The sequence below is a fragment of the Neurospora hispaniola genome, assembly GCF_033458365.1.
Source record: "Neurospora hispaniola strain FGSC 10403 chromosome Unknown B0T23scaffold_6, whole genome shotgun sequence".
In the NCBI taxonomy this organism is placed as follows: domain Eukaryota; kingdom Fungi; phylum Ascomycota; class Sordariomycetes; order Sordariales; family Sordariaceae; genus Neurospora; species Neurospora hispaniola.
In genome coordinates this window covers 1,599,795-1,620,032 of record NW_026944411.1, presented here as the reverse complement: position 1 = coordinate 1,620,032, position 20,238 = coordinate 1,599,795, and the positions used below count along the sequence as shown (strand labels likewise).

Genomic DNA, 20,238 nt, shown 5'->3' with positions numbered 1-20,238 from the left:
TGAATCGGACACGACCGCGCCGGACGACTTGCGGTCTTGCCGGAAATTGTCCCGCTCACCGACTCAGAACCAGCTTCAACAAAAGATTGTGCACACACGCGCGGACCCCTTTTTCTTTTTCCCATCATTCAATCCCCTGTCACGACGTCGCGTGGCATGCCTGCCCGCCAGTTCACCTCAACCTAACCCCTTTTTGCTTTTGTTCTTGGTGGTTCCAAATGCTAGTCAGGCACGAACTAGTTGAGGCTCCACTCTGCTTGACTTGAATAGCTGAATGTCTTGCTCACTCCAACAAGGGTTGACCTACCCAAGTACTTTGCTAACGACGTAAATATATGGTACAGTACTAAGAGAAGTGTTTCTAAACATTTTGAAAACCGGCCACAGTAATTAGGCACCAAAGCCGAAGAAACTGAAGAATCGAAAAAAGTGTATCGACGTTGATATCTGGATAATAGTAAACAATTATGCTTGAAGATCGAGCCCGGGAAAGGGCGAATCATGGTAGGAAGTGGAACTAAAACGAAACGAAAACGGTTTAATAGCCATGCCACTCTTTATAGCACGAACTAGACAGAGAGTGTTTTCCCCTCCTCTCTCGGCTTGGCGATTATTTTATTTTTTCCCCTTTCCTCCCCTTGCGTCATCACCCGTTAACCCTCTTTCCCTCTTTCCCTTCTTCCCTCCTTCCTTCATTTCCATGTCCTGTCTCCTCCATCATCCACCACCCCGCTTCCTTCCCAACAACAAAGTACACTCAACTCTTGAAAATCCCAATACCCTCCTCAATCCTCCCACCCCTCCCCGCCATCTCCCCCCATCCCACCAAAGTCATACGGATTCCACTCCTGCCCCGGATAACTCGTAGCGCTCATCATCGGCACGGCATCTTCATCATCCGTCTTTTTGTTTCCCGTTCCCGCCGCTCCCGTCCCATTGTTCTGCTTCATGTAATCATCATCATCCGAAAACACAGGGATCTTCTCCTCTTGCTCGCGAAGAAGTTGTTTCCGCTTGGCTTCTTCGAAGATGGAGCGGTCGGTGAGGGGTTTTAGAATTCCTTTGGGATTGGAGGGATCGGTGTGGTTGGAGGGGTAGGAAGAAATGAGGAAGCCGGAGGCGGTAGTGATGGCACCGTTCTCGGTGGGCTGGGGTTGATGGAGTTGCGGTTTGCTTGGCTCGGGGCTTTGGGAGGGGGAAGGCTCGGGGGAGATGATGATGATTGACTGTTGTTGTAGTGCCGGTGCCGGTGCCGGTAGTGGTGCTGGTGCTGGTGGTGATGGTGATGGTAAAGCGGCTCCTTGTTGAGGTTGAGGTTGAGGTTGAAGCGGCTGATGTTGCTGCGGCTGCTGCTGATCAACCGCATCCTTCGTCGGCTCGGAAGACTGGGCGGTCTCGTCGGCAGGAACAATCGTGACGTCGGCGATTTGGGATTGCTGCTGTGGCTCATTATGCTCGACATGGCCTGGAATAAGTGGTTCCTCCTTCTCGTTATCCTCCACTCCAACAGCTTTTGCGTGGTCAACATCTCTGGCTTCGTAGGGCGCTTGATGACCTGGAGTTGGCTCGGCTGATTTGTTGACTTCATTGCCATCACCATTGCTAGGAGCAACGATGAAATGGCTGTTTCCGTTCGCAGGCGATTCATCACGAATATTACCTAAACCATCATCCCTTTTCTCATTCGCATTGAAAGTTTCATCCTCAGTCTTTCGGAGATCAGTCTCATTCTCCTCTTCCATGGAATCGCGCCTGGGCAACAACACCGGTGACTTAATCGACTGCCTCGGCGTCGCATCATAAATATTGCCATCACCCACATGCCTATCCGGCGACCGGTGCACATGAACTTCCTGTGCCTGCGCGCGGATGAAGCTAACCGTGCTAGGCGGCGGTGTCATAGGCCCATGTTCATACAGCAGCGGTTCCGGACTAACAGCCCTAGAGTCACTGTCCGTGGTGATTCCGTTCCACGAATGATGGTCCTCGTTCTCACCCTTCTTGCTGTTCTCATCTCCATTACTATCCTCGTCAATCCCTGAATCAAGAAGTTTCTGGGCTACATTAACTGGTTCCGGGACGATGGTCCTGGAATCCCGAGGGAGAGCCGCGGATCCAGATCGAGAAAGTTGCTCCTGTTCTCCTCCCTCGGGAATCTGCGTCACTCCGCTGTCGTTCGAGATGGGTGAAATCACATTCGTTGATGGCGATCCGTTGCTGGGCTGCATGGACATGGCGCTGACTTGGCTGACTTGTCGTTGGGGGATGAGGCCCGGGTTAGGCTGTTGCTGCGGTTGCTGCTCCTGTGGTTCGCTCGGCGGAAGCGGCGGGTTCGGAACATTAACGGCGTCCGGGTTCACTGGCGAGAAAGGCGTGTTTGGAAGGGGACATTTTGGCGGAGACGGGGATGGCTGCGTTGGCTGTTGGAACTGCATCTGAGGCTGAGGAGAAAGGTCGCTAGCCTGTCTTGATGTTCCGATGAACGGAGGAGGAGTAGGCGAGATGCTTGGAGGATGCTGTTCGGAGTGCTCACTGCCCGGCGGAGGTGATGATGGGTGTACGGGAACATGGAACATCTGTTGAGGTCCTCCATGAGAAGTCGGTGGGGTAAAGAAAGGGGAGCCACCAGTGGAAGGAGGCGTGGTGGCGGGTACGCTTCCTGGAGGTCCAGCCATGGGCATGCTTCCAGGAGGTCCACGAGGAGGCATAGGCCCACCGGGATGAGGAGCGTACACAAAAGGTTGACCGGGAACAAACCCAGGAGGCAACATATGCGGCATTCCAGGCATCCCTGGAGGAATCACTTGCCCTGGCATCGGCATAAAATAACCTTGCGGCGGCTGGCCAGGAACATTCATGAAGTATGACATCGGCACGCCCATAGGCGAAGAGGTTTGGGTCATCCCTTGGTGCACAGGAAAATAGCCAGCTGGAATGGGCATCTGGGCATACCGAGGCTCTTGACCCGGAGGAGCAGATGTCGGTGGGTTCTGGCCTTGACCTTGGCCTTGATTTGAAGGTTGATCTGGGCTTGAGACTTGAGCAGCAAACTGGGCTTGTTGTTGTTGATGTTGTTGTTGTTGTTGAAACCTTTGAAACATTTGGGCATGCGCATGGACCTGAGCTTGCGCTTGGAAAAACTGCTGCTCTGCAAAGGCTTGAGCCTGAGCTTGACCTGCCATCTGGCTGGGATGCAAAGGCTGTCCAGGTATCGGCGGCCTCTGCCCTTGAACCAAACCAGGGGCTGGATGTGGCTCTCCGTGCGCCAAAGGTTGCTGCGTCTGTTGCTCGAACATCTGGGGCGCAGGTCTTGGCTTATCGGGAACGCCAGGAGCGGATGTAGCAGATGGACGCGTAGGCTGCTGTGATGACTGCTGGGCAGGTAGGCGCATGGCCAGATCTACTTGCGCCGGTGGGCTAGGAGCTTTGGACGGGTCCTGCCTCTCATTTTGATACTGCAGATGCGGGCTCGTCCGTCGTTCTCTCAGTCCCGGCGGTGACTTTTGTTGCGGTTGTTGTTGCGGCTGTCCCGGAAATTGGTTTTGAGGAGGTTGTAAACCTTGCGGCTTTTGTGCTTCTTGTCGTATCTGAGCTTGGTTTGGCTGAAACTGTCCTTGGTTGGCTTGAGGTGACTGAGCAGGGGACCTTGGCTGCGCATCTCCTTGCTTAGTATTGCCGCCCCGTTTCAAAGCGCTCATGAAAGACGACTTTCCTTTTTCCTGAGAGGTTGTTGGCGACGTCTGTTGTTTAGTGCCTCTGAAAAGCTTGGAAATAGTGCTCTGCTCCTTCTCCTTGGGCGGAGAGGCTATAGTCATGACGTTTCTAGGGGGGAAACCGGGGCTAGGTGGCGGCGCTCTGTGAGGTTGTGGTTGCTCTTGTTGGACCGGAAAGCCAGGCCCCATTGCTACTACGTGAGATAGTGAATGGCCAACGAAAGGGATGTTTTGGTTGGAAGTGCCTTGAACAAGGCTCTGCGGGCCAGTGGGCATATGTTGCGGTTTTTGCTGACGACCTGGTCCTTGGTTTTGCTGGTCTTGCGTACCGGACCTCTCTTGGTCCGCCCGCTGGTTAGAGGCGGGAACATCAGGAAGAGACGTCCCGCCCTGGGATGCCAATATGTGCTGGGAATCCACAGGGCGTTGGGTTCCCAAGCTTGACGGGAGGTGTGTGCTCGGTAAACTTTCGGGTGGAGGAGGTTGAGTTGAGGAGACCGAAGCTCCTCTTTGACGTTGTTGCTGTGGCAGAAGACTGGAAGGGATCTGGGCTGAGACAACCCTGGACCCTACCGGCTTTCGCGCAGGCAACTGATCTGGCTGAATACCGTTCATGCCAAGAGTATACATATTGGGTAAATTACTACCTTGAGAGAATGTCCGGGCGTGGCCTCCGTTCGTTGCCGCCGGAGGCGCCTGTCCATTAGTGGCGGGAGGTGTATTTTGCTGGGGACGAGACTGATGTGCCGCGGATTGACTGTCTGAAGGCACCGGAGAAGCAACTGGTGGGCTTACAGGACCGACAGAGACCGCATTTTGGCCATTACTTTGACCTTGACGAGCGTCGAGTTGCTGCTGATGCTGTTGTTGGGGCTGATCCTGTGGACCTCCATTTTGACCCTGCAGCGAAGGCCGAGACTGCTGCATGTTGACGTGGGGTCGGTCCTGCTCTGGGATTTGCCATTGCATCTGGATCTGCTGCGGCTGATACATGCCCGGATGGCCTTGTTGCATGAACTGCTGATGCTGAGGAGGAAGCTGACCAGGGAAAATCACCAACTTCCCATCTGGGCCAACTGGGAATTGTTGACGATACTGCTGCTGAGAGAATTGTCCTTGCCCAGGGGGCGGCATCGCCATTTGTCCTCGTCCCATACCTTGTAGCGTCTGCCTGGGGTCCGTGAGCGGCTGGCCAGCCCCTGTGCCTGACCCCGGCTTTGTGTCCTTGTTTTTAAACATGCCAAATATTCCACCAGAAGGTTTCCTAGCCTTTTCGCTTTCAGAAATCGAGGCAAGAGATTGATGTTGCTGGGGGAGGACCTGGCCAGAAGTCTTTGGCCGCAGCGGATACATTGGGTTGGCGCCACTCGCAGCAACGGGTTGCTGTACGTGTTGTTGACTTTGAACTTGGCCCTGCGTTGTAGGCCTAGCTGGTTGCGCGCTTCCGGACGGTCGGGAACCATCCTGCTGCGATGACCGACTGAACATGGCCTTAAGACCCATTCGACTCTTCTTCGGCTGTTGTTGCTGGTGCTGCGGAGGGGGTGATTGTAATCCGCCATTCACGGGCGTAGTGCTGCCATGAGCCATGATGCTCTCTTTACTTTGAGGGGCCTCCGTTGCGGCTCCGGAACCTAGCGCACTGAACATTTGAGCGCGTCTCTGCTGCTGTTTACCTGTTTCGTCCGTCATGACACTGGCATCGGAAACTGCGTCACTGGTGACCGGAGTGCCTGCCCCAACCCTGTTTCGGAGGCTTGAGAAGATACCCGAGTTTCGCCTTGTCTTGTTTCCATCAGCAGCCGGGATCGGACCGGGAGCTGGTAGATCGTCCACGTCCGTGTTCGTTTGTGATAAGTTTCCGCGTGAACGCTGCTCGATGGGATTCCTGGGGTTCTCCTGGCCATTGAGTTGCGGGCCTTGGCTGTTCTGATCCACCGGCTGCATATGTGGTTGCTGCTCTGTGTCTGGCGCCCTCTGGCTCCGTGGCGATGCCGGAACGCCCGTTTCCTTGTCGAAACCGTAGAAGGGTTGCTGTGATGCATTGCTAGACGAGTGACGGTGCCGATTCGTAGGCTGTAGTGGCTCCGACAGATGAGACTCCTGCAAGTTCCAGTTTCCTTGCGGAAACCGTCCTGCCAAGTGCGGAGGAGGCATCATGACGGGCCGGCCGTTGGCTGGCGTAAACTGTGGAGCCGCGGACGGAGTTCCACCGTTCGTGACAGAGAGGGGAGCCCCGGGTGCTCCCGCCAGGGCCGATGCGGGTTGCCCCTGGGCGTTGCCTGGTGGACCGGGTTCACCTGACTGGGCCTGGACCGGCGATTGACCAAGCACGGATCCAGCACCAGGAGGTGATGGAAAACCATTGGGCAATGGTTGTCCTTGGATTTGCATTTGACCTTGTGCCGGACTTTGAGTTGGGCGATACATATTTGGGATGATCTGCCCTGGTGGAGGTGTTTGGGGCATAACCTGGCCATGCGGTGGTACACCATCGCCAGTCTGGTTCGTAGCCATGGATATGCTTTTAGACACAGTTTGCGGGGTTGTCACAACGGTTTGTTGTCCACCTTGTTGCCCTTGTTGATAGTGGATTAAGTCTCGCGGGGTAGTGTCGGCGTCACTGTAGGTGCTATTATTGTCGCCGGCAGAACCTTCGACTTGAAAGGGTCCCAGTAGAGATGAAAAGGTGGATGTGCGAGAAATTGGAGGCAACCCTATAAACGACGGATGTCTATTCGGCGCATTGGCACCATCAGGCTGTGGCTGCGGCCGAGAGGTTGACTGCGACTGGAAATGCAACTGCGGGGCGTGGCTCTGTTGCTGGTGCTGGTGCTGCTGATATTGCGGTTGGTGTGGGTGGGAGTAGACCTGTTGCGGTTCGGTTCCAGCCGATTGCGAATAGTATTGGCCGTTGTGCGCGGCTTGCGCGTGAGCTTCCATGTGAGAGGTGAGGCCGACGACCTGGCGCCTGAAGGTGGTGATGACAAAGTGACTTCTTGGTCAGTACAAAGTCAGCAAAGCTCTCCAAGCCATGGACGAGCACAAACAGCGGTGGAATCCGAGTAAGAGATCGCTGTGAGACGACAACGCAGGACGTGTCACTGTCACTATCGCCTTACTTCTCGATGTTCAGACTATCACCAGTCTTTCCATCCACGTCTTCTCCCGCAATTACTTTTTCGGACGTTGTCCCCCCCGGCACGCGGTTCCCACTCTCGATGTCAACGGCAACAGCAACCGAGGAGCTTGGGCCTGGAGATGATGATTTTGGTGGAGCTGTACTCGCGCGGGGAATAGCTTTGTTTTAGATGGACAATCCGAGCTTCGAATTTGTGCTAAGTCTCTGGTGAAAGAAGAAAACGGACCGTCTTGGTTGCCGGTTGATCTGGTGTCAATGCTGTTGCTGAGCTCCGACTCATATGGTGTGGTTGTATGTTGGCCTAGAGAGAGTTTCCGATACAAGCGACCCGGCTCGGGTTAGCTGTGATATCGACAAGCAATAGACCTTTGGAATCCGTCAAGGCCCTCGTCTTTGGAGTTGAGCTTGTTTTGCTGAGATGTGTTTTTGGTAGGTACCAGCAAAGTGAGAGATGGACGTAGAAATAGAGATGATTGCGCGTCAAGGTCAGGAACTGCTGATGCGGGAAAGGTGAGAGACAACCTTCGAGGCAGACTGGACCTGGTGCGGCCTGAAGATTCCCTTTCTGGAGACGCTGCTGCAGGTGCTGAAATTGCGGGGGCCGGACACCCTGGTCAAAGTCCACTCCAGCGTCTCTTTCCGGCAGGGGTCCAGGAACTGATGCACCCAACACGCCGTGCAGGGCCTGTTAGGGTCGTCGACAGGGGCCTGAAAGATTCTCTGGGCTTGCTGGGCTGAGATGGGCGATCCATCCCTTCGGTCCAGCGATAAGTTCATGGCGGATGAGACTCCCATGGCCTTCCACAGTCACCTTCCGCTATGACTTCTTTCCAATGTATTTGAACAACTCCATGGCCTCGCAACTCTGGTGATAATACAATATCCGCTACAATTTGACGTGGTAAGAATCGGGCGTTCTAAGTAAACATCGTAGTCAGTTAGCGAGCTGATGACAGCTTCAGAAGAGGGCAAGCAAAGCGGATCATGGGTCATAGCCGAAGTGGGCAGGCCAGTGTGTGATAATCGAAGTGCCCTGCACGAGCTGGAACGCACCGTTGTACTCAATGGACATTCTGATAGGAACGTGGTCTTGGGAAGCTGGGGGAACACAACGCTGGGCCACCATGCTGGGCTACGGAAAATCTGTCAGTCTCGGCCCTACAGATCAACAGTGTGAAGGAGCAAACGGCAGCCAACAATGGCGGGCGGCAAGAGACAGTGCCGCCGCCAAGCAGATCTCTGGAATCTGAAGAATTTGATTCTGTAGACGATGGATGTCATTGTGCAACCGGAATATGGCACGCCATGCTGTTCATCGTTTCCCGCCGACGATTTGGAAGAACGGAAGGGGAACCGAAGTCGACGACTGGGGCTGCTAAAGATCGACTGTGACATTGTGGAATACGAGGCATGAAGTGGCTCACCCAAGCAAAGATTTTCCACTATGATCCTTTGTAATTTGTGACCCTCTTTGACATCAATTTCTCAGCGGGCCCACTAAAGCTTTCTCCCATCACGTTCTCTTTTCACACGCAAACCGTGTTGTGAACAAAGAGCCTCAATATGATATTACATTGCTGTCAGATGTATGAAAACGTCTGCGGCCAACATTGCGAGCTCTGTCAAAATTCACAACCCAGTAGGCCATGCCCAAAAGAGTTCATTCAATCGGTGAACAGTCCCGGTGATGCTAAAAGCCATATCCAGACAAAATCGAAGCAGAGCCACGTGCCGACGATGATGAGACGGACACCTAGAAAAATACCTTATCGCTAGTTCCCCTCAACTTGCTCTTTCCTTTGCTGAGCAGACCCTTTCCAGCCTTACCAGCTGCGAAAAGGAGTTCTTTGCCTTTGGTCCCAACCTGCTGGCTTGAATGTGCAAAACCCGAATGCCCATAGGGCAAGGATGGCGGCATTGGCATATTAGTTCCTGGCCGTCCGCCTTGCTGAAAATAACCCGGACTGAGTACCACAGCCTCTCCACTTTGCTGCACATCCATTGACGTAACAGGGATTGCCAATGAGTCTTTGAAAGAGGACGTAGCGTTCGAGTGTTCGGGATATTTGGATCTCATAGCCATGAGCCACTCATCCAATCCCGTATCAATAACGGCAAACTGCAGTCGGGTTTCGTTATAGTGTTTGAGTCGATCCGATGATGAAGGCATATCCATAATTTGCCGAAACGATAAGATATTGACCGGGCTTTTGGGCTCCAATGAGCCGGAGCGGCTGGAAGCATTGTCCCCAAAGGCCGAATGGTGCTCTGAAGGTTGAGCAAGAATCTTATCTTGACCCATAGACAAGGCTCGACGGCGGAATTCAAAATCCTCATCTGAGCCAGCAGACATGGGAGAAGCCAGGTCCACCATTGACCGTGATGGAAGCATATTGACTTCTGTTACGGCATGAGAAATCCCCGGCGTACTTGCAGTTTCGGTTGAAATAGAAAGGAGTTCGTTGGTATTCGACCGCGTGAGCGCCATTGTCTCCCTAATCTTTTCCGCAGCCGGCGTCGTCGGAGTGAAGGAAACACCATCAGGGCCAGAGCTCCGGGACTTTTGCTCTACCTGGTAGGTAGTATCCATTTCAGGAGCGTCTGAGGAATCCTGCTCGGAGGGTCTTTCCCAGGAAAAACGACGCCGCAACTCAATGGCCCCAACCGATTCCTTAGTTGCATCTTGCCTGGAGACCGAAGCAGCGGCACCAGATCCAGAACTTGTAGAGGTAGCAACAGAGAGAGGCGCTACAACACCACCCTTTGACGTGCCAGCCGCCACGAGTGTAGGTTTTTCTGTTGCAGACGGTTGCGTGGTAGCCCCCGGTTTGGTTTGACTTTGGTTGTCCTCGCTCGCAGCAAAATAGTCATCGTAGACATCTCCGAAATAGCTGCTCTCTCGGGTAGCATCTGTAACTGGATGGTTTGGTGTTGTCGATGACCGGCTGATATCCAGAAAGCTGCCAGATATCTCAGGGTCACCTAAAAACTTGGTTATCTCATCCCTGAGCAGATCACTTTCCTTGACGGGGGAATCGCCGGGCGTAGTCAAGGTGGAGCCACCACCCATATTTGGCGAAGGTAGCACGTGCAATGGCTCGCCAGAGTTAATCCCTAGTAAACCACGATTAAAGTTCAACGGTGCAGTCGGAGTGATGTCCCGGTGTTTTGAAGGTTCCATTGTCGGTGCAAGACTTGCGTGGGTGTCTTTAACTGAGGGGGGTGTTGTCTGAACAGCTTCCCCGTCAGATGTCGAATGAAAGGATTCGATAACTGCTTCACTCGTTCCGCTTGAGTCGTGCTGCTGAGATTGATCGCCAGTTGACGCGCGTTCAGCATCAGCATGGGATCTGGCGACGAGTGACGCACTTGGAGGCTGGGGAAAGTTGCTCGTTATGCTCGAAAAAGTATCGCTTCGAGCCGGCGGGGGAGTTTCGCTCGGCGTGGATAATGTTTCGGTTACCCAGCCACCTGGCAGGCGCGGGCGGACAGGTTGTTTGTCCATACCAGAGAGATTTTTTTCCTGTGGAGGTTCAATTGTAGATGGCAGTTGTTGAGGAGCGTTAACAACCGCATGGGATTGATTAGCATCGTCGTGGTTGTACCGCAGCCCAACAGACTCGTTAGGCGGTGATCCAGAGCGAATTGCTTTCTGTGCCAACTGCGGTGTTGCGTCAGACACCGCGGCACCCCCCATCAAAGGTGATGGCGCTGGTGCGGCAGACATAGGTTCGGCGACTGGCAGTGAAATAGGCGCCACACTGGGATTTGCTGGTGTAACGATACCGTTTTCTGAGTTACCACCCTTTTCGGTACGTTCATCTCCAGAGATCCCTTCTGGTTCAAGAGTCTTTGCTGGACTGGAAGGGTTCGATATGTCTGGGATAGAAGCCAGCTGAGGCGCCAAAACTGAAAACCGAGCAGAAAAGAGATCTTCTCCGAACCCTGACAAGCGTGTAAGATTTGGCAGTGTGGGACTTGTCGAGAACCGCCGTAGCTTGTCCTCCTCTTCCCCAAAAGCGGCAGGTTTGACACCAAAGTCACTCGACGCAGGTCCGGCGAGCGGTCCTTGGGCCCTATACTCGCTATTTTGCTCCATCACTGGAGCTAGACTCGGCCTCCGACCCCACAAATTATCACCACCTTCATTCCCCGCTGCACTACCTCGACGCTCCTGGCGACTGAGTCCCGGGTTTAGGCCCGTAGTGGGAGCCACGTTATCCGGCTCTCCCTGTTTTCCTCGTCTCGAAGATTGCACCTCCGCGCTATTGTCGTCTCCCATCCGTCGATATACATCAGTAGGTCGGGGGAGGGGCAGCGGCTTGTTGGACGATATCGGAGAGCTGAAGTTGGGGGAAGCTGATCGAGCGTCTGACCACGCTCTTTGCGTTGGGACGGCCCAAGTGGTAGACCTGGGTTGGCGGGTCGGGTCAGTCATGTTTGGGATGTCGCGAGGACCCATACTGCTCTTGCGAGGGGGGAATTGCGTAGAGGCCGGCGGGCCAACATTCTGGGGCATCGTAGCTACGCGCATCATAGACGGAAGAACCTGTTTACCTCCAACAACGGGTGAACTAGTCCGTGGCACATCGGATTGAGGCTGTCCAAAGGTGCCTGATCGTTCCAGGGCATTCGGTGTCGTCGGCGTGGAAGAGGCCGCTACCATCTGAGCGATACGGCCCGGGGGAGGAGCTGGCGTTTGCTGGGTTTGAAGATGCAATGCTGGTGTATATGGCTGGTACTGCTTGACGGGCTGTTGAGGGGCTGATGGACGTTCCGAGTCATCATCGTCATATTCCTCGCTTCCCCAATCATCGCCGTCGTAGTTCTGTGGCTTGAAGTTGGCCCATTTTCTCGTTTTTGAGCGGTTGACGTTGATTTGGTATTTGTTGTTCGAATCCGGAGCGCGGGGGGTTCTGTGTGTGGTGTCGGACGGGCCTTTAGCGACTGCGGGCTGAGAAGCGACCTGCTCGGGCATTACGGAAAGGGGGAGGCTAGAAGCAGGGCAACTGACAGTGGGTTGTTGTTTGTCGGGTAGATATTCCCGTATGTCCCGTCCATGGCATTGGCCGTTAGTCTTTATGGCGATGAGCGTCGTTGTGGCATGCGCCGATATGTACAAGCAGGCGACAGAGTAGCGCTGTCGAGTCGAACGAGGAAAATAGAACCGAAATCGGATGCCAGACGATTCTCAAGGTAAAATTAGCCTTCTGCAGCCTGGCGTATCCCGTAATGTATTGCGGGCTGGATTCTGAGTATTCGATAAGTAGTTTCGAAGATGTGTATCCGTGGCGTCGAAGGTGTCTACGGCCTGTCCGATGTGAAAGGATGACTGGAGGAACGCAGAGAAAGGCAAGGCAAATGGCGAAAATTAGGTTGGTGGTAGTGAATGTTTGGTCGGTTGGCGGGCCGATTAATTAGTTGAAAGTAGCGCAATATACTGGTAACCAGAGGGGGAAATGGATGCGTAAATGTGTGACGGAACTGAAGAGTCGCAAAAGAAAGTTTGAGGGTGGGAAACGGTTGGATACGAGGATGGAGGATTCCGTTTAGAAGGGAGACTGAGATCGCGAAGACGGACATTGGGACGTGAAACTGAAATGTTGGACTTGCGCTGGCAGTTGACCAGATGACACTGCATCCATTCATGCCCCTGCTCTTTCCTCTCGTTGTTGAAGATTATGGTCCGGGACCGCGGCAGGGATCAGCAGCCCAGGGCAGCATTGGAACGTCAGGCGGACGTGGGGCGAGCTTTAATGAGACAGGCTATTAGACTCTCCACTCTGTAAGGCACTAACTGAATGCCACCGCACTCGGCCGCGGATGCAGTTAGAGAAACCTGTGGCTCTACATTTTCGGGATATGGGGTATTCGTACTGCGTAGTAGACCTCTTGGGTACCTAGAGGTAAGTGAGGTGAAGCCGAAGGGAAGCTTCTTTTAGGTTTTCGAACTCACTACACAAAGGGAATGTACCGATAATTCGCATTCAATTCTTTATCCACACTATAGGTAATAATCAAGTATAGGTATCTGGAGAGAGAGGCCTTCACGGCGACGCTTCTTCGGGGCATGCAGACCTCAGCAAATCACATCACTCGCCAGGACAGGGAGGGAAATCCCATTTGAATAAGAAGTAGGAGTACTGCAAGTTACCTAGGTTGTTTGGCTTTGCGAAGCCCTAGTTCAGAGGCAGTAACAAAGGCCCTAGAAATGATACCCTGGATTTCTTCAGCCGTGTTTAGGGTCTCTACTTAATTCTTACTTTGGTTACGCCTCGATCGATGCTAATGGCGTTCCACCCTTGCTGGCGCTGCAGTGACAGGCCTTGGGTTTCTGGTACCGCTCAGCTCCAAGCGCCCGGCCTGACGTTCACCTCATTCATGTACCCCAAATCCATGGGCCGCAGTGGGTCACAAATGCAGTAGAGGTAACCCAGAGGCCAGGGGCATTCGGGCAAGCGTCTTCCCATTCTGACAGACCCCATCATGTAAACATGACATACCTCTGGTCATATCTCACACCTAGCTCGGATAACCAGAAATTTTTCTCCCATTCTTGGGCTTTTGGGCCTTAGTGTGGGGGCAACCATACTATTCCAAAGAGTGGCAAAAAAATACAATGTGAAGAAGAGTTGCAGTGCCTCAGTGCCGAGGTATCGTCGACTTCAAGGCTGATCGGGATGTTGTTTCTTTAAAAAGACTGGGCTGATGTCCAATCAAATGTACAACGAAGTCTAGCTTAACTGCAGTGAATGCTTAAGAACAAACAGTGTCTTGGTCAATCAGCTTTGGATTCTGCACTGTGAGCTTTTCTTGCTGAATTGCAGGGGCCGAGCCACACACTGCAGCGTCACGGGCCCTCCTGAAACTATGTAAGTAAAGTGGAAGTAACCACGTTTTCCCTTTACTTATCGAACTCCCGTCGCTGATGACAACAACGGAGGAGCTTGTTCAACCTCGACGACCACGATACCAACCATTTGACTCGACGACGGCGACGACCACGACCACGACCACGACGACGAACATATAACACCGCCATTCATTCATACGTCATCGCGAGTCCATCTTGTAGCGCCTTTCATACACACGGCCTTCAATTAACACACACGACGAGCCGCCGACCTCCTCGCCAGTCGCGAATTAGCCTCGCTCCCGCCGCATCCCCCGGATCCGCCCATTTCCACTTTGCCAATCCATAATCTCCTCCGCACACTTGCAGTCTACGAGTCGCATTCGCCCCCGGTCGCGATTGACAAAGTTGACGACGTCTCGATTCCTAACTTACGAACTCCGACGTGTTATTGATAACGACTCAACCGCGTGCCGGTTGCTCAGGGGTACACGCGCCCCTCTACGACCCATTCCCCGCGATTTGCTGTTGGAAACGGACGGAATACCGCCTCATCATATACCGATACACCTCTAATTATGGCTGTCTTTGCCATCAACGACCGAACGGAAGAGTTCCGACAGATTGTTGCGGCTGCCCAGCGTAGGCAGGCCACAAAGCCAGGGAAGCAGCGACTTCTGGACACCGCTCAACAACATGCTGCCAGCAGCGATGCCCAGCCCAGAAGGTCTGAGTTTGCGAGGGGGGCTGCAGAGATTGGAAGGGGTATCTCTGCGACAATGGCCAAGCTGGAAAAGCTAGCACAGCTGGCCAAGAAGAAGACTCTTTTCGATGACAGGCCTGTCGAAATCAACGAGGTAAGCTGGGTCATGCGCTTGATCTTTGCGCGCCTCGACTCCATATCTGGCTGGCTAACCATCATGTTAGTTGACCTTCGTCATCAAGCAAGACCTGTCTTCGTTGAACGAGAAGATCAGGAACCTGCAAGATCTCTCTAGACGTCTGCACCCGAAGCCCGACCAAGAAGGGGAGAACAACAAAAACATTCTCCTGCTTCTACAGGGCAAGCTGGGAGATGTTGGTGCTAATTTCAAGGACGTGCTCGAAATCAGAACCAAGAACATTCAGGCGTCGAGGTCGAGGACCGAGAACTTCGTCTCGTCAGTAGGTCAGCACGCACATGCTTCCTTGCAACAATCTGCGTCACCTCTATACGGCACGCCTAGTAGGGGAACGCCAGCACCAGGGCAGCAAGATCTGATCTCGCTGAACCCGATGGGAGATCAGCAGATGCAGCTCCAGATGTTGGAGGAAGGCCAAAACACCTACGTCCAACAACGAGGGCAAGCGATCGAGGCCATTGAGTCGACTATCAATGAGCTGGGCTCCATTTTTGGGCAGCTCGCGGCCATGGTCAGCGAACAATCTGAGATGATACAAAGAATTGATGCCAACACGTAAGTTTGTCTCGAGACGCTCGACACACCAGCACTGTACTAACACACCATGCAGAGAGGACGTGGTAGAGAACGTCGAAGGCGCGCAAAAAGAACTGCTCAAATATTGGGGCCGTGTTTCAAGTAATAGATGGCTCTTAGCCAAGATGTTTGGTGTTTTGGTAAGCCCAATATCCCTGATCTGTTACCTATGACCTGCCTAAAACTCTAACGCTGTGCGACTTCGTAGATGATTTTCTTCCTTCTTTGGGTATTAATTGCCGGGTAGACGGCAGTTTTGGCGGCGTTTCAGTAATATTACACTTCTTCTTTATAATGCATGCAGAGGCGTCTCCTGTAGACTTTATGCATTAATTATACAATTTCTCTTCCTCATGAAGACGCGGTTCTTTTTTGCTTGCGCTCTTCCATGTCCGTTCACAGTTTCACAACATAACCTCTTGCAGGGCTGATCGAGGCCTCAAGTATACCTCTGGATGATCGGTGGGGGCATTTGATTACTTATGCCTACTTGCCGAGGAAGTTGGACTTCAGCATAGGGATCAAGACTCAAAAGTTCGCTCTCGGTTCATCTATGGTCAACAAATACTTAACCGACGGAATTCGCTTACGCTGAATGCCACCAATAAAGGGAATCGATTTAGACTAAGCACTCCACTCCCCCGGTTCCTGCAACTGTAATCATTTCAGTTCCACTCAGCTTCGGTACCTGGAACTAATGCTCTCCGCTCCGAGCCCCAGAAAGAAACCCAGAGGCAAGGGAACACGATCCACTCACTGTTACCACTATCTAGAGCGGACCGACACCACAACAAGGTCTCATTCCGAAAGAGGGGCAATCGTTCCGCCGAGGCCCTTGTTAGATTCAGCCAAGTTTCGTGGGGTAAGGTGAGAGGATGTCATCCGTTCTATTGACCGGATATTTGTTGCTGGGGCTTTCATTGGCGTGGTTGTCGATATCCCACCTTCGAAGTACTGTCTGATATCTTGACGAAACGCTAAATGCCATCGTGTGCTGACTAAACACGAAAAGACAGAAGCCCCGAGTGCCGGGTTTCTGGACGCCTCAAACCCAAGTTCACGATGTTCGAGTTACACAATGGTGTGTCGATGTTATTACCCCCATCCACGCTGTCCATGGATAATTACAATCGGGATTTAAGGTCTCATGATTAGTACCTAGTCAGGTATAGGCAACATGAAGAAACATATCCGGTTTAAACATGCAGCTTTCTCGGAATCGATAACACCACAACTACCCCCCACGCTCTAACGCCGATTGCCATTTAGCCGAATGTCCAGTGCGGTTCTCAAACCCTGGACAACCTTCTCCTCGAACGTAACTTGATATAACTGGTCAATCCTCCTCTATCTTTCCTTCCCACTCTCAATCTTGGCATCACAACTTCCAGTCGACCCCAGAAGCTGGATTTTCCATGTAAAAGTAGCCGTTTCTTGTCTTGTTCACTCCCCATACTCCTTCACTGAAGCTTCCCAGCAGCAGCAACACCAGACTCTTTCGTAGTTGGAAACAAAACCAGATACCTCACCACCAGCACCACCACCACAAAACCATCATGGCCACCAAAACCTTCAAGCTCAACACCGGAGCTAACATTCCCGCGCTGGGACTTGGTAAGTTTCCCGTTTGTTCTCCATTTTCACCAGTTCAGGTCCCCTTCCCCTTAAACACACAAAACCCCCCTTCCACCCCTCGCACGCAGCTAACCCATCCCCTCCCCCCCCCCTTAAACAGGCACCTGGCAAGGCGAATCCACCCAGGTAAAAGACGCCGTCGTCGCCGCCCTCAAAGCCGGATACCGCCTCATCGACACGGCCTACTGCTACGGCAACGAGGAGCATGTCGGCGCCGGCCTGAAAGAGGCGTTTGACCAGGGTATCGTCAAGCGCGAGAATGTGTTTGTCGTGACCAAGCTATGGGCGACGTACACGAGCCGTGCGGAGGAGGGGCTAGAAAAGAGTTTGAGGAATCTGGGTTTGGAGTATGTTGATTTGTTTTTGGTGGTATGTTTTCTTAGTCTTTTTCCTCTTGCTGTTGTGGGTTGCTTTGCTTTAAGGGGGGTGTAAAGGTGGGGGTGGAATTTGAAGAGAAGTGTGTTGAGGAAGGTGCTAACGAATGGTGATTTGGGCTATAACAGCATTGGCCACTTTTGATGAATCCTGAAGGTGAGTTCGTTGAGTTGGCATACGAAAAAGAAGAAGAGGGAGAACAAAAAAAAAGAAAGAAAAAAAGACCAAGGTCGCTGCTTAGTGGACTGACGAACCGAATACAACACATAGGCAACGATGACAGATTCCCCAAGCTTCCCAACGGCGAGCGCGACATTCTCCGCGACTACAGCCACGTCCAGATCTGGAAGAACATGGAGAAGCTTGTAGGGTCCGGCAAGACCAAGGCTATTGGTGTTTCCAACGTATGCGTTCCTATTTTAATGACCTCCCTTGCCCAACCCTGCCCAGCCTTTAGCCATCCCGTCCCTTCTTCGTTACCTCTAACTTCATGATATTGACCTAAGCCCCTTACAAAACAAACAGTATAGCAAGCGTTACCTCGAAGAGCTCCTCCCCCACGCCAAGATCGTTCCGGCTGTCAACCAAATCGAGAACCACCCGCAACTGCCTCAGCAAGAAATTGTCGACTTTTGCAAAGAGAAGGGCATTCACATCATGGCGTACTCGCCCTTCGGCAGCACCGGTAGCCCCGTGACCAGCGCCGAGCCGGTGATTAAGATTGCTGAGAAGCATGGGGTCAAGCCTACCACTGTGTTGTTGAGTTATCACCGTAGGTTTATTCCCTGTCATTATCCTGGTTCCGAGGAAGTGACGTTGCTTGGGAAACTACACACAAAGAAAACAGAAGTGCTGACAAGACTTTACTGCAAATCCACAGTTTACCGTGGAAGCACCGTTCTGCCCAAGTCAACAAACCCGGAACGTATCGAGACTAACGCCAAGCTGATCGAGTTAGACGCTGAAGATCAGAAGCTACTGAATGATTATTCGGAGGGGTTGGTTAAGGAGGGTAAGGTGCAGCGCTATGTGTATCCGCCGTTTGGCGTGGATTTTGGGTTTCCCGATAAGTCGTAGATTGTTCCAGGTACGGGTTGGTGAGGTAATATCTTAACTAGAGTGAATAAATCTTTAAGAATGACATGTGATGGACATGAAGAGGCATTTCTTATGCTACTGGCCATGTCTATAATATCTACTAGGTTAACTACGTCTCTGCGAACCGTAACCTCTACTGATCTCTTGATCGTGTCTTTGTGTTTCTCATCTAACTATATTTCTCCTTTCCTACAGCATTTTCACTGCATCGACATCCTACATATCAACCATAACCTTCAACACCAAATTCCCCTCATTATCCTTCACCCTAGCCGCCATGTCAAATGCCATGGGAATACTTTCCAAACCACTATACCGCTGCGTCACCAGCTTAGAAAGGTCAGGGAGATGCGGATCCCCACTAGCCAACAGCTCAATCACCTTTGGATAGGCATTTGCGTACCGAAACACGCCAAGGAGGTCAACTTCCTTCAGCGAAGCGGCAGAGATGGGTAGCGTCTGGATGGGATTACCCATGCCAATGATCATAATCTTACCACCCGGCGCCGTCGCCTATGACCCCATCAAATCAGCGGTGTATTCCAATATGGTGCAAATGAAGTTATTGAGAGGAAAGACGTTGGAAATGTCGGTACTCACATATATCGAACTCTGCAAACAACTCTCCACCCCCGTACACTCAAAAGTAACATTCACCTCACCCACCTGTCCTCCCAGTCCCTTGACTAGTTCAGCCCCCTTAACCCTTTCGGCCACACTCTTCGCATACTCCAGCTTCTCCTCTATCGTCTCCGGCCTCTTGTCAAGAATCGGCACTACAACCGCCGCATCAGCGAACCCATTCTCCACCGCAAATTTCACCCTATCAGCCTGGATATCCGCAATCACCACTATCGCGTCCCCCTTGGTGATGGACTTGCAAACCGCAGCACAGAGCAGCCCGACGGCACCGGCACCGAATACCATAATTTTTACCCTGGCCGCCCCCCGAGACGAAGACATGGATGGAGAGGAGTGAGGGACGCGAGAGGGAATTCCCGCCCTCCCAGCCGCATGCATAGCAACAGCCAACGGCTCCGCCAGCGCTCCCAGCGTGTAATCCACACTCTCCGGCAACTTGTGGCACCACTTTGCCGGATGGGCAACAACCTCCTGCAAGGTTCCCTGAGCGTGGGGAAATTGCGGCCATCCCTTGGCTGAAGAGCGGAAGCGCATGGCACGGCAGATGTTGTATCTAGAGGTACTCTCTCCACCCTTCCCGCCGCCCTCCCCCCCTTTTTCCCCCGAATAGTTTCCAATAGGACCGGCACCTGGGGGGCAACAAAGTTCACAAGCCTCGCACGGCTGTCCCACCTCCAGCGCGACGCGGTCGCCTACATTCAGGCCATAATCGGAGGAGACGGAGGGGCTGCCGATGGCCGTGATGATGCCCGAGGACTCGTGACCGAGGGTTAAAGGCTCGTGGACTTGGATGTCCCCATTGCGGAAGTGCGTGTAGTAGTGCAGGTCGGAGCCGCAGAGGCCGGTGGACTTAATGGAGATTAGGACGTCGGTTGGGGAGAGGGTGGGAAGGGGGCGGGATTCCTGTTTTGGAAGTGGAGCTGTTAGTTTTTTTGGGTTCAATTCTGGGGTTGGTGTTGTCTTTGAAGGTGTTGCGTATGGGGTACCGGGAAGATGGGGAAAGGAGAGTGTCTCGCTTACCACGCGGAGATCGCGGGCACCGTGGAGGACGGAGGCTTTGATTGTTGTTGCCATTTTGTTTGCTTGGATGATGTGAGGACAATGACCTAAGGTGAATCCTCGTACACAGACGATACAGAGTGACGATGTGTAGAGGTACGGATTGTCGTTGCAGTGGTGGTCCCTGGGGTTGGTGTTTGTTTACACAGTGAGACCGATATTGATCAAGCATAGAGAGAAACCATGTACACCAGACGTGGTAGATGTAACTTATTATAGAACCCTAGTTCAACCTCGATTCAA

General features: G+C 52.8%; 4 protein-coding genes across 4 annotated transcripts; 2 read left to right on the top strand and 2 right to left on the bottom strand.

Moving 5' to 3' along the window:
* Positions 1 to 785: 785 nt before the first annotated feature.
* Positions 786 to 11,833, bottom strand: B0T23DRAFT_397657 (uncharacterized protein; the record flags this gene model as incomplete). The annotated part of the gene is made up of 5 exons (XM_062838306.1): positions 786 to 6,711; positions 6,836 to 6,968; positions 7,082 to 7,156; positions 7,222 to 7,540; positions 8,621 to 11,833. The coding sequence occupies 5 exons, from the start codon at positions 11,831 to 11,833 to the stop codon at positions 786 to 788; spliced, it is 9,666 nt and encodes a 3,221-aa protein (XP_062690801.1).
* A 2,261-nt stretch (positions 11,834 to 14,094) lies between these two features.
* On the top strand, positions 14,095 to 15,574 carry B0T23DRAFT_192800 (t-SNARE). The gene is made up of 4 exons (XM_062833244.1): positions 14,095 to 14,565; positions 14,636 to 15,165; positions 15,221 to 15,326; positions 15,395 to 15,574. The coding sequence occupies exons 1-4, from the start codon at positions 14,287 to 14,289 to the stop codon at positions 15,431 to 15,433; spliced, it is 954 nt and encodes a 317-aa protein (XP_062690800.1). The 5' UTR covers positions 14,095 to 14,286; the 3' UTR covers positions 15,434 to 15,574.
* An 851-nt stretch (positions 15,575 to 16,425) lies between these two features.
* Positions 16,426 to 18,392, top strand: B0T23DRAFT_192681 (GCY protein). Its single transcript, XM_062833242.1, has 6 exons — positions 16,426 to 16,800; positions 16,922 to 17,190; positions 17,325 to 17,352; positions 17,467 to 17,600; positions 17,722 to 17,968; positions 18,077 to 18,392. The coding sequence occupies exons 1-6, from the start codon at positions 16,743 to 16,745 to the stop codon at positions 18,271 to 18,273; spliced, it is 933 nt and encodes a 310-aa protein (XP_062690799.1). The 5' UTR covers positions 16,426 to 16,742; the 3' UTR covers positions 18,274 to 18,392.
* Positions 18,392 to 20,153, bottom strand: B0T23DRAFT_192749 (chaperonin 10-like protein). Its single transcript, XM_062833243.1, has 3 exons — positions 19,957 to 20,153; positions 18,895 to 19,839; positions 18,392 to 18,807 (listed from the first exon to the last, which is right to left on the bottom strand). The coding sequence occupies exons 1-3, from the start codon at positions 20,008 to 20,010 to the stop codon at positions 18,511 to 18,513; spliced, it is 1,296 nt and encodes a 431-aa protein (XP_062690798.1). The 5' UTR covers positions 20,011 to 20,153; the 3' UTR covers positions 18,392 to 18,510.
* Positions 20,154 to 20,238: the final 85 nt, after the last annotated feature.

Bases quoted from the DNA above. Each gene is read 5' to 3' on its own strand.
- B0T23DRAFT_192681 (XM_062833242.1), top strand. From the start codon at position 16,743: ATGGCCACCAAAACCTTCAAGCTCAACACCGGAGCTAACATTCCCGCG. The intron at 17,191-17,324 runs GTATGTTTTCTT...GGGCTATAACAG, and splicing joins ATGTTGATTTGTTTTTGGTG to CATTGGCCACTTTTGATGAA. The intron at 17,601-17,721 runs GTATGCGTTCCT...CAAAACAAACAG, and splicing joins AGGCTATTGGTGTTTCCAAC to TATAGCAAGCGTTACCTCGA.
- B0T23DRAFT_192800 (XM_062833244.1), top strand. From the start codon at position 14,287: ATGGCTGTCTTTGCCATCAACGACCGAACGGAAGAGTTCCGACAGATT. The intron at 14,566-14,635 runs GTAAGCTGGGTC...CCATCATGTTAG, and splicing joins GGCCTGTCGAAATCAACGAG to TTGACCTTCGTCATCAAGCA. The intron at 15,166-15,220 runs GTAAGTTTGTCT...CACACCATGCAG, and splicing joins CAAAGAATTGATGCCAACAC to AGAGGACGTGGTAGAGAACG.
- B0T23DRAFT_192749 (XM_062833243.1), bottom strand. From the start codon at position 20,010: ATGGCAACAACAATCAAAGCCTCCGTCCTCCACGGTGCCCGCGATCTC. The intron at 19,840-19,956 runs GTAAGCGAGACA...CTTCCAAAACAG, and splicing joins GTGCCCGCGATCTCCGCGTG to GAATCCCGCCCCCTTCCCAC. The intron at 18,808-18,894 runs GTGAGTACCGAC...ATGGGGTCATAG, and splicing joins GTTTGCAGAGTTCGATATAT to GCGACGGCGCCGGGTGGTAA.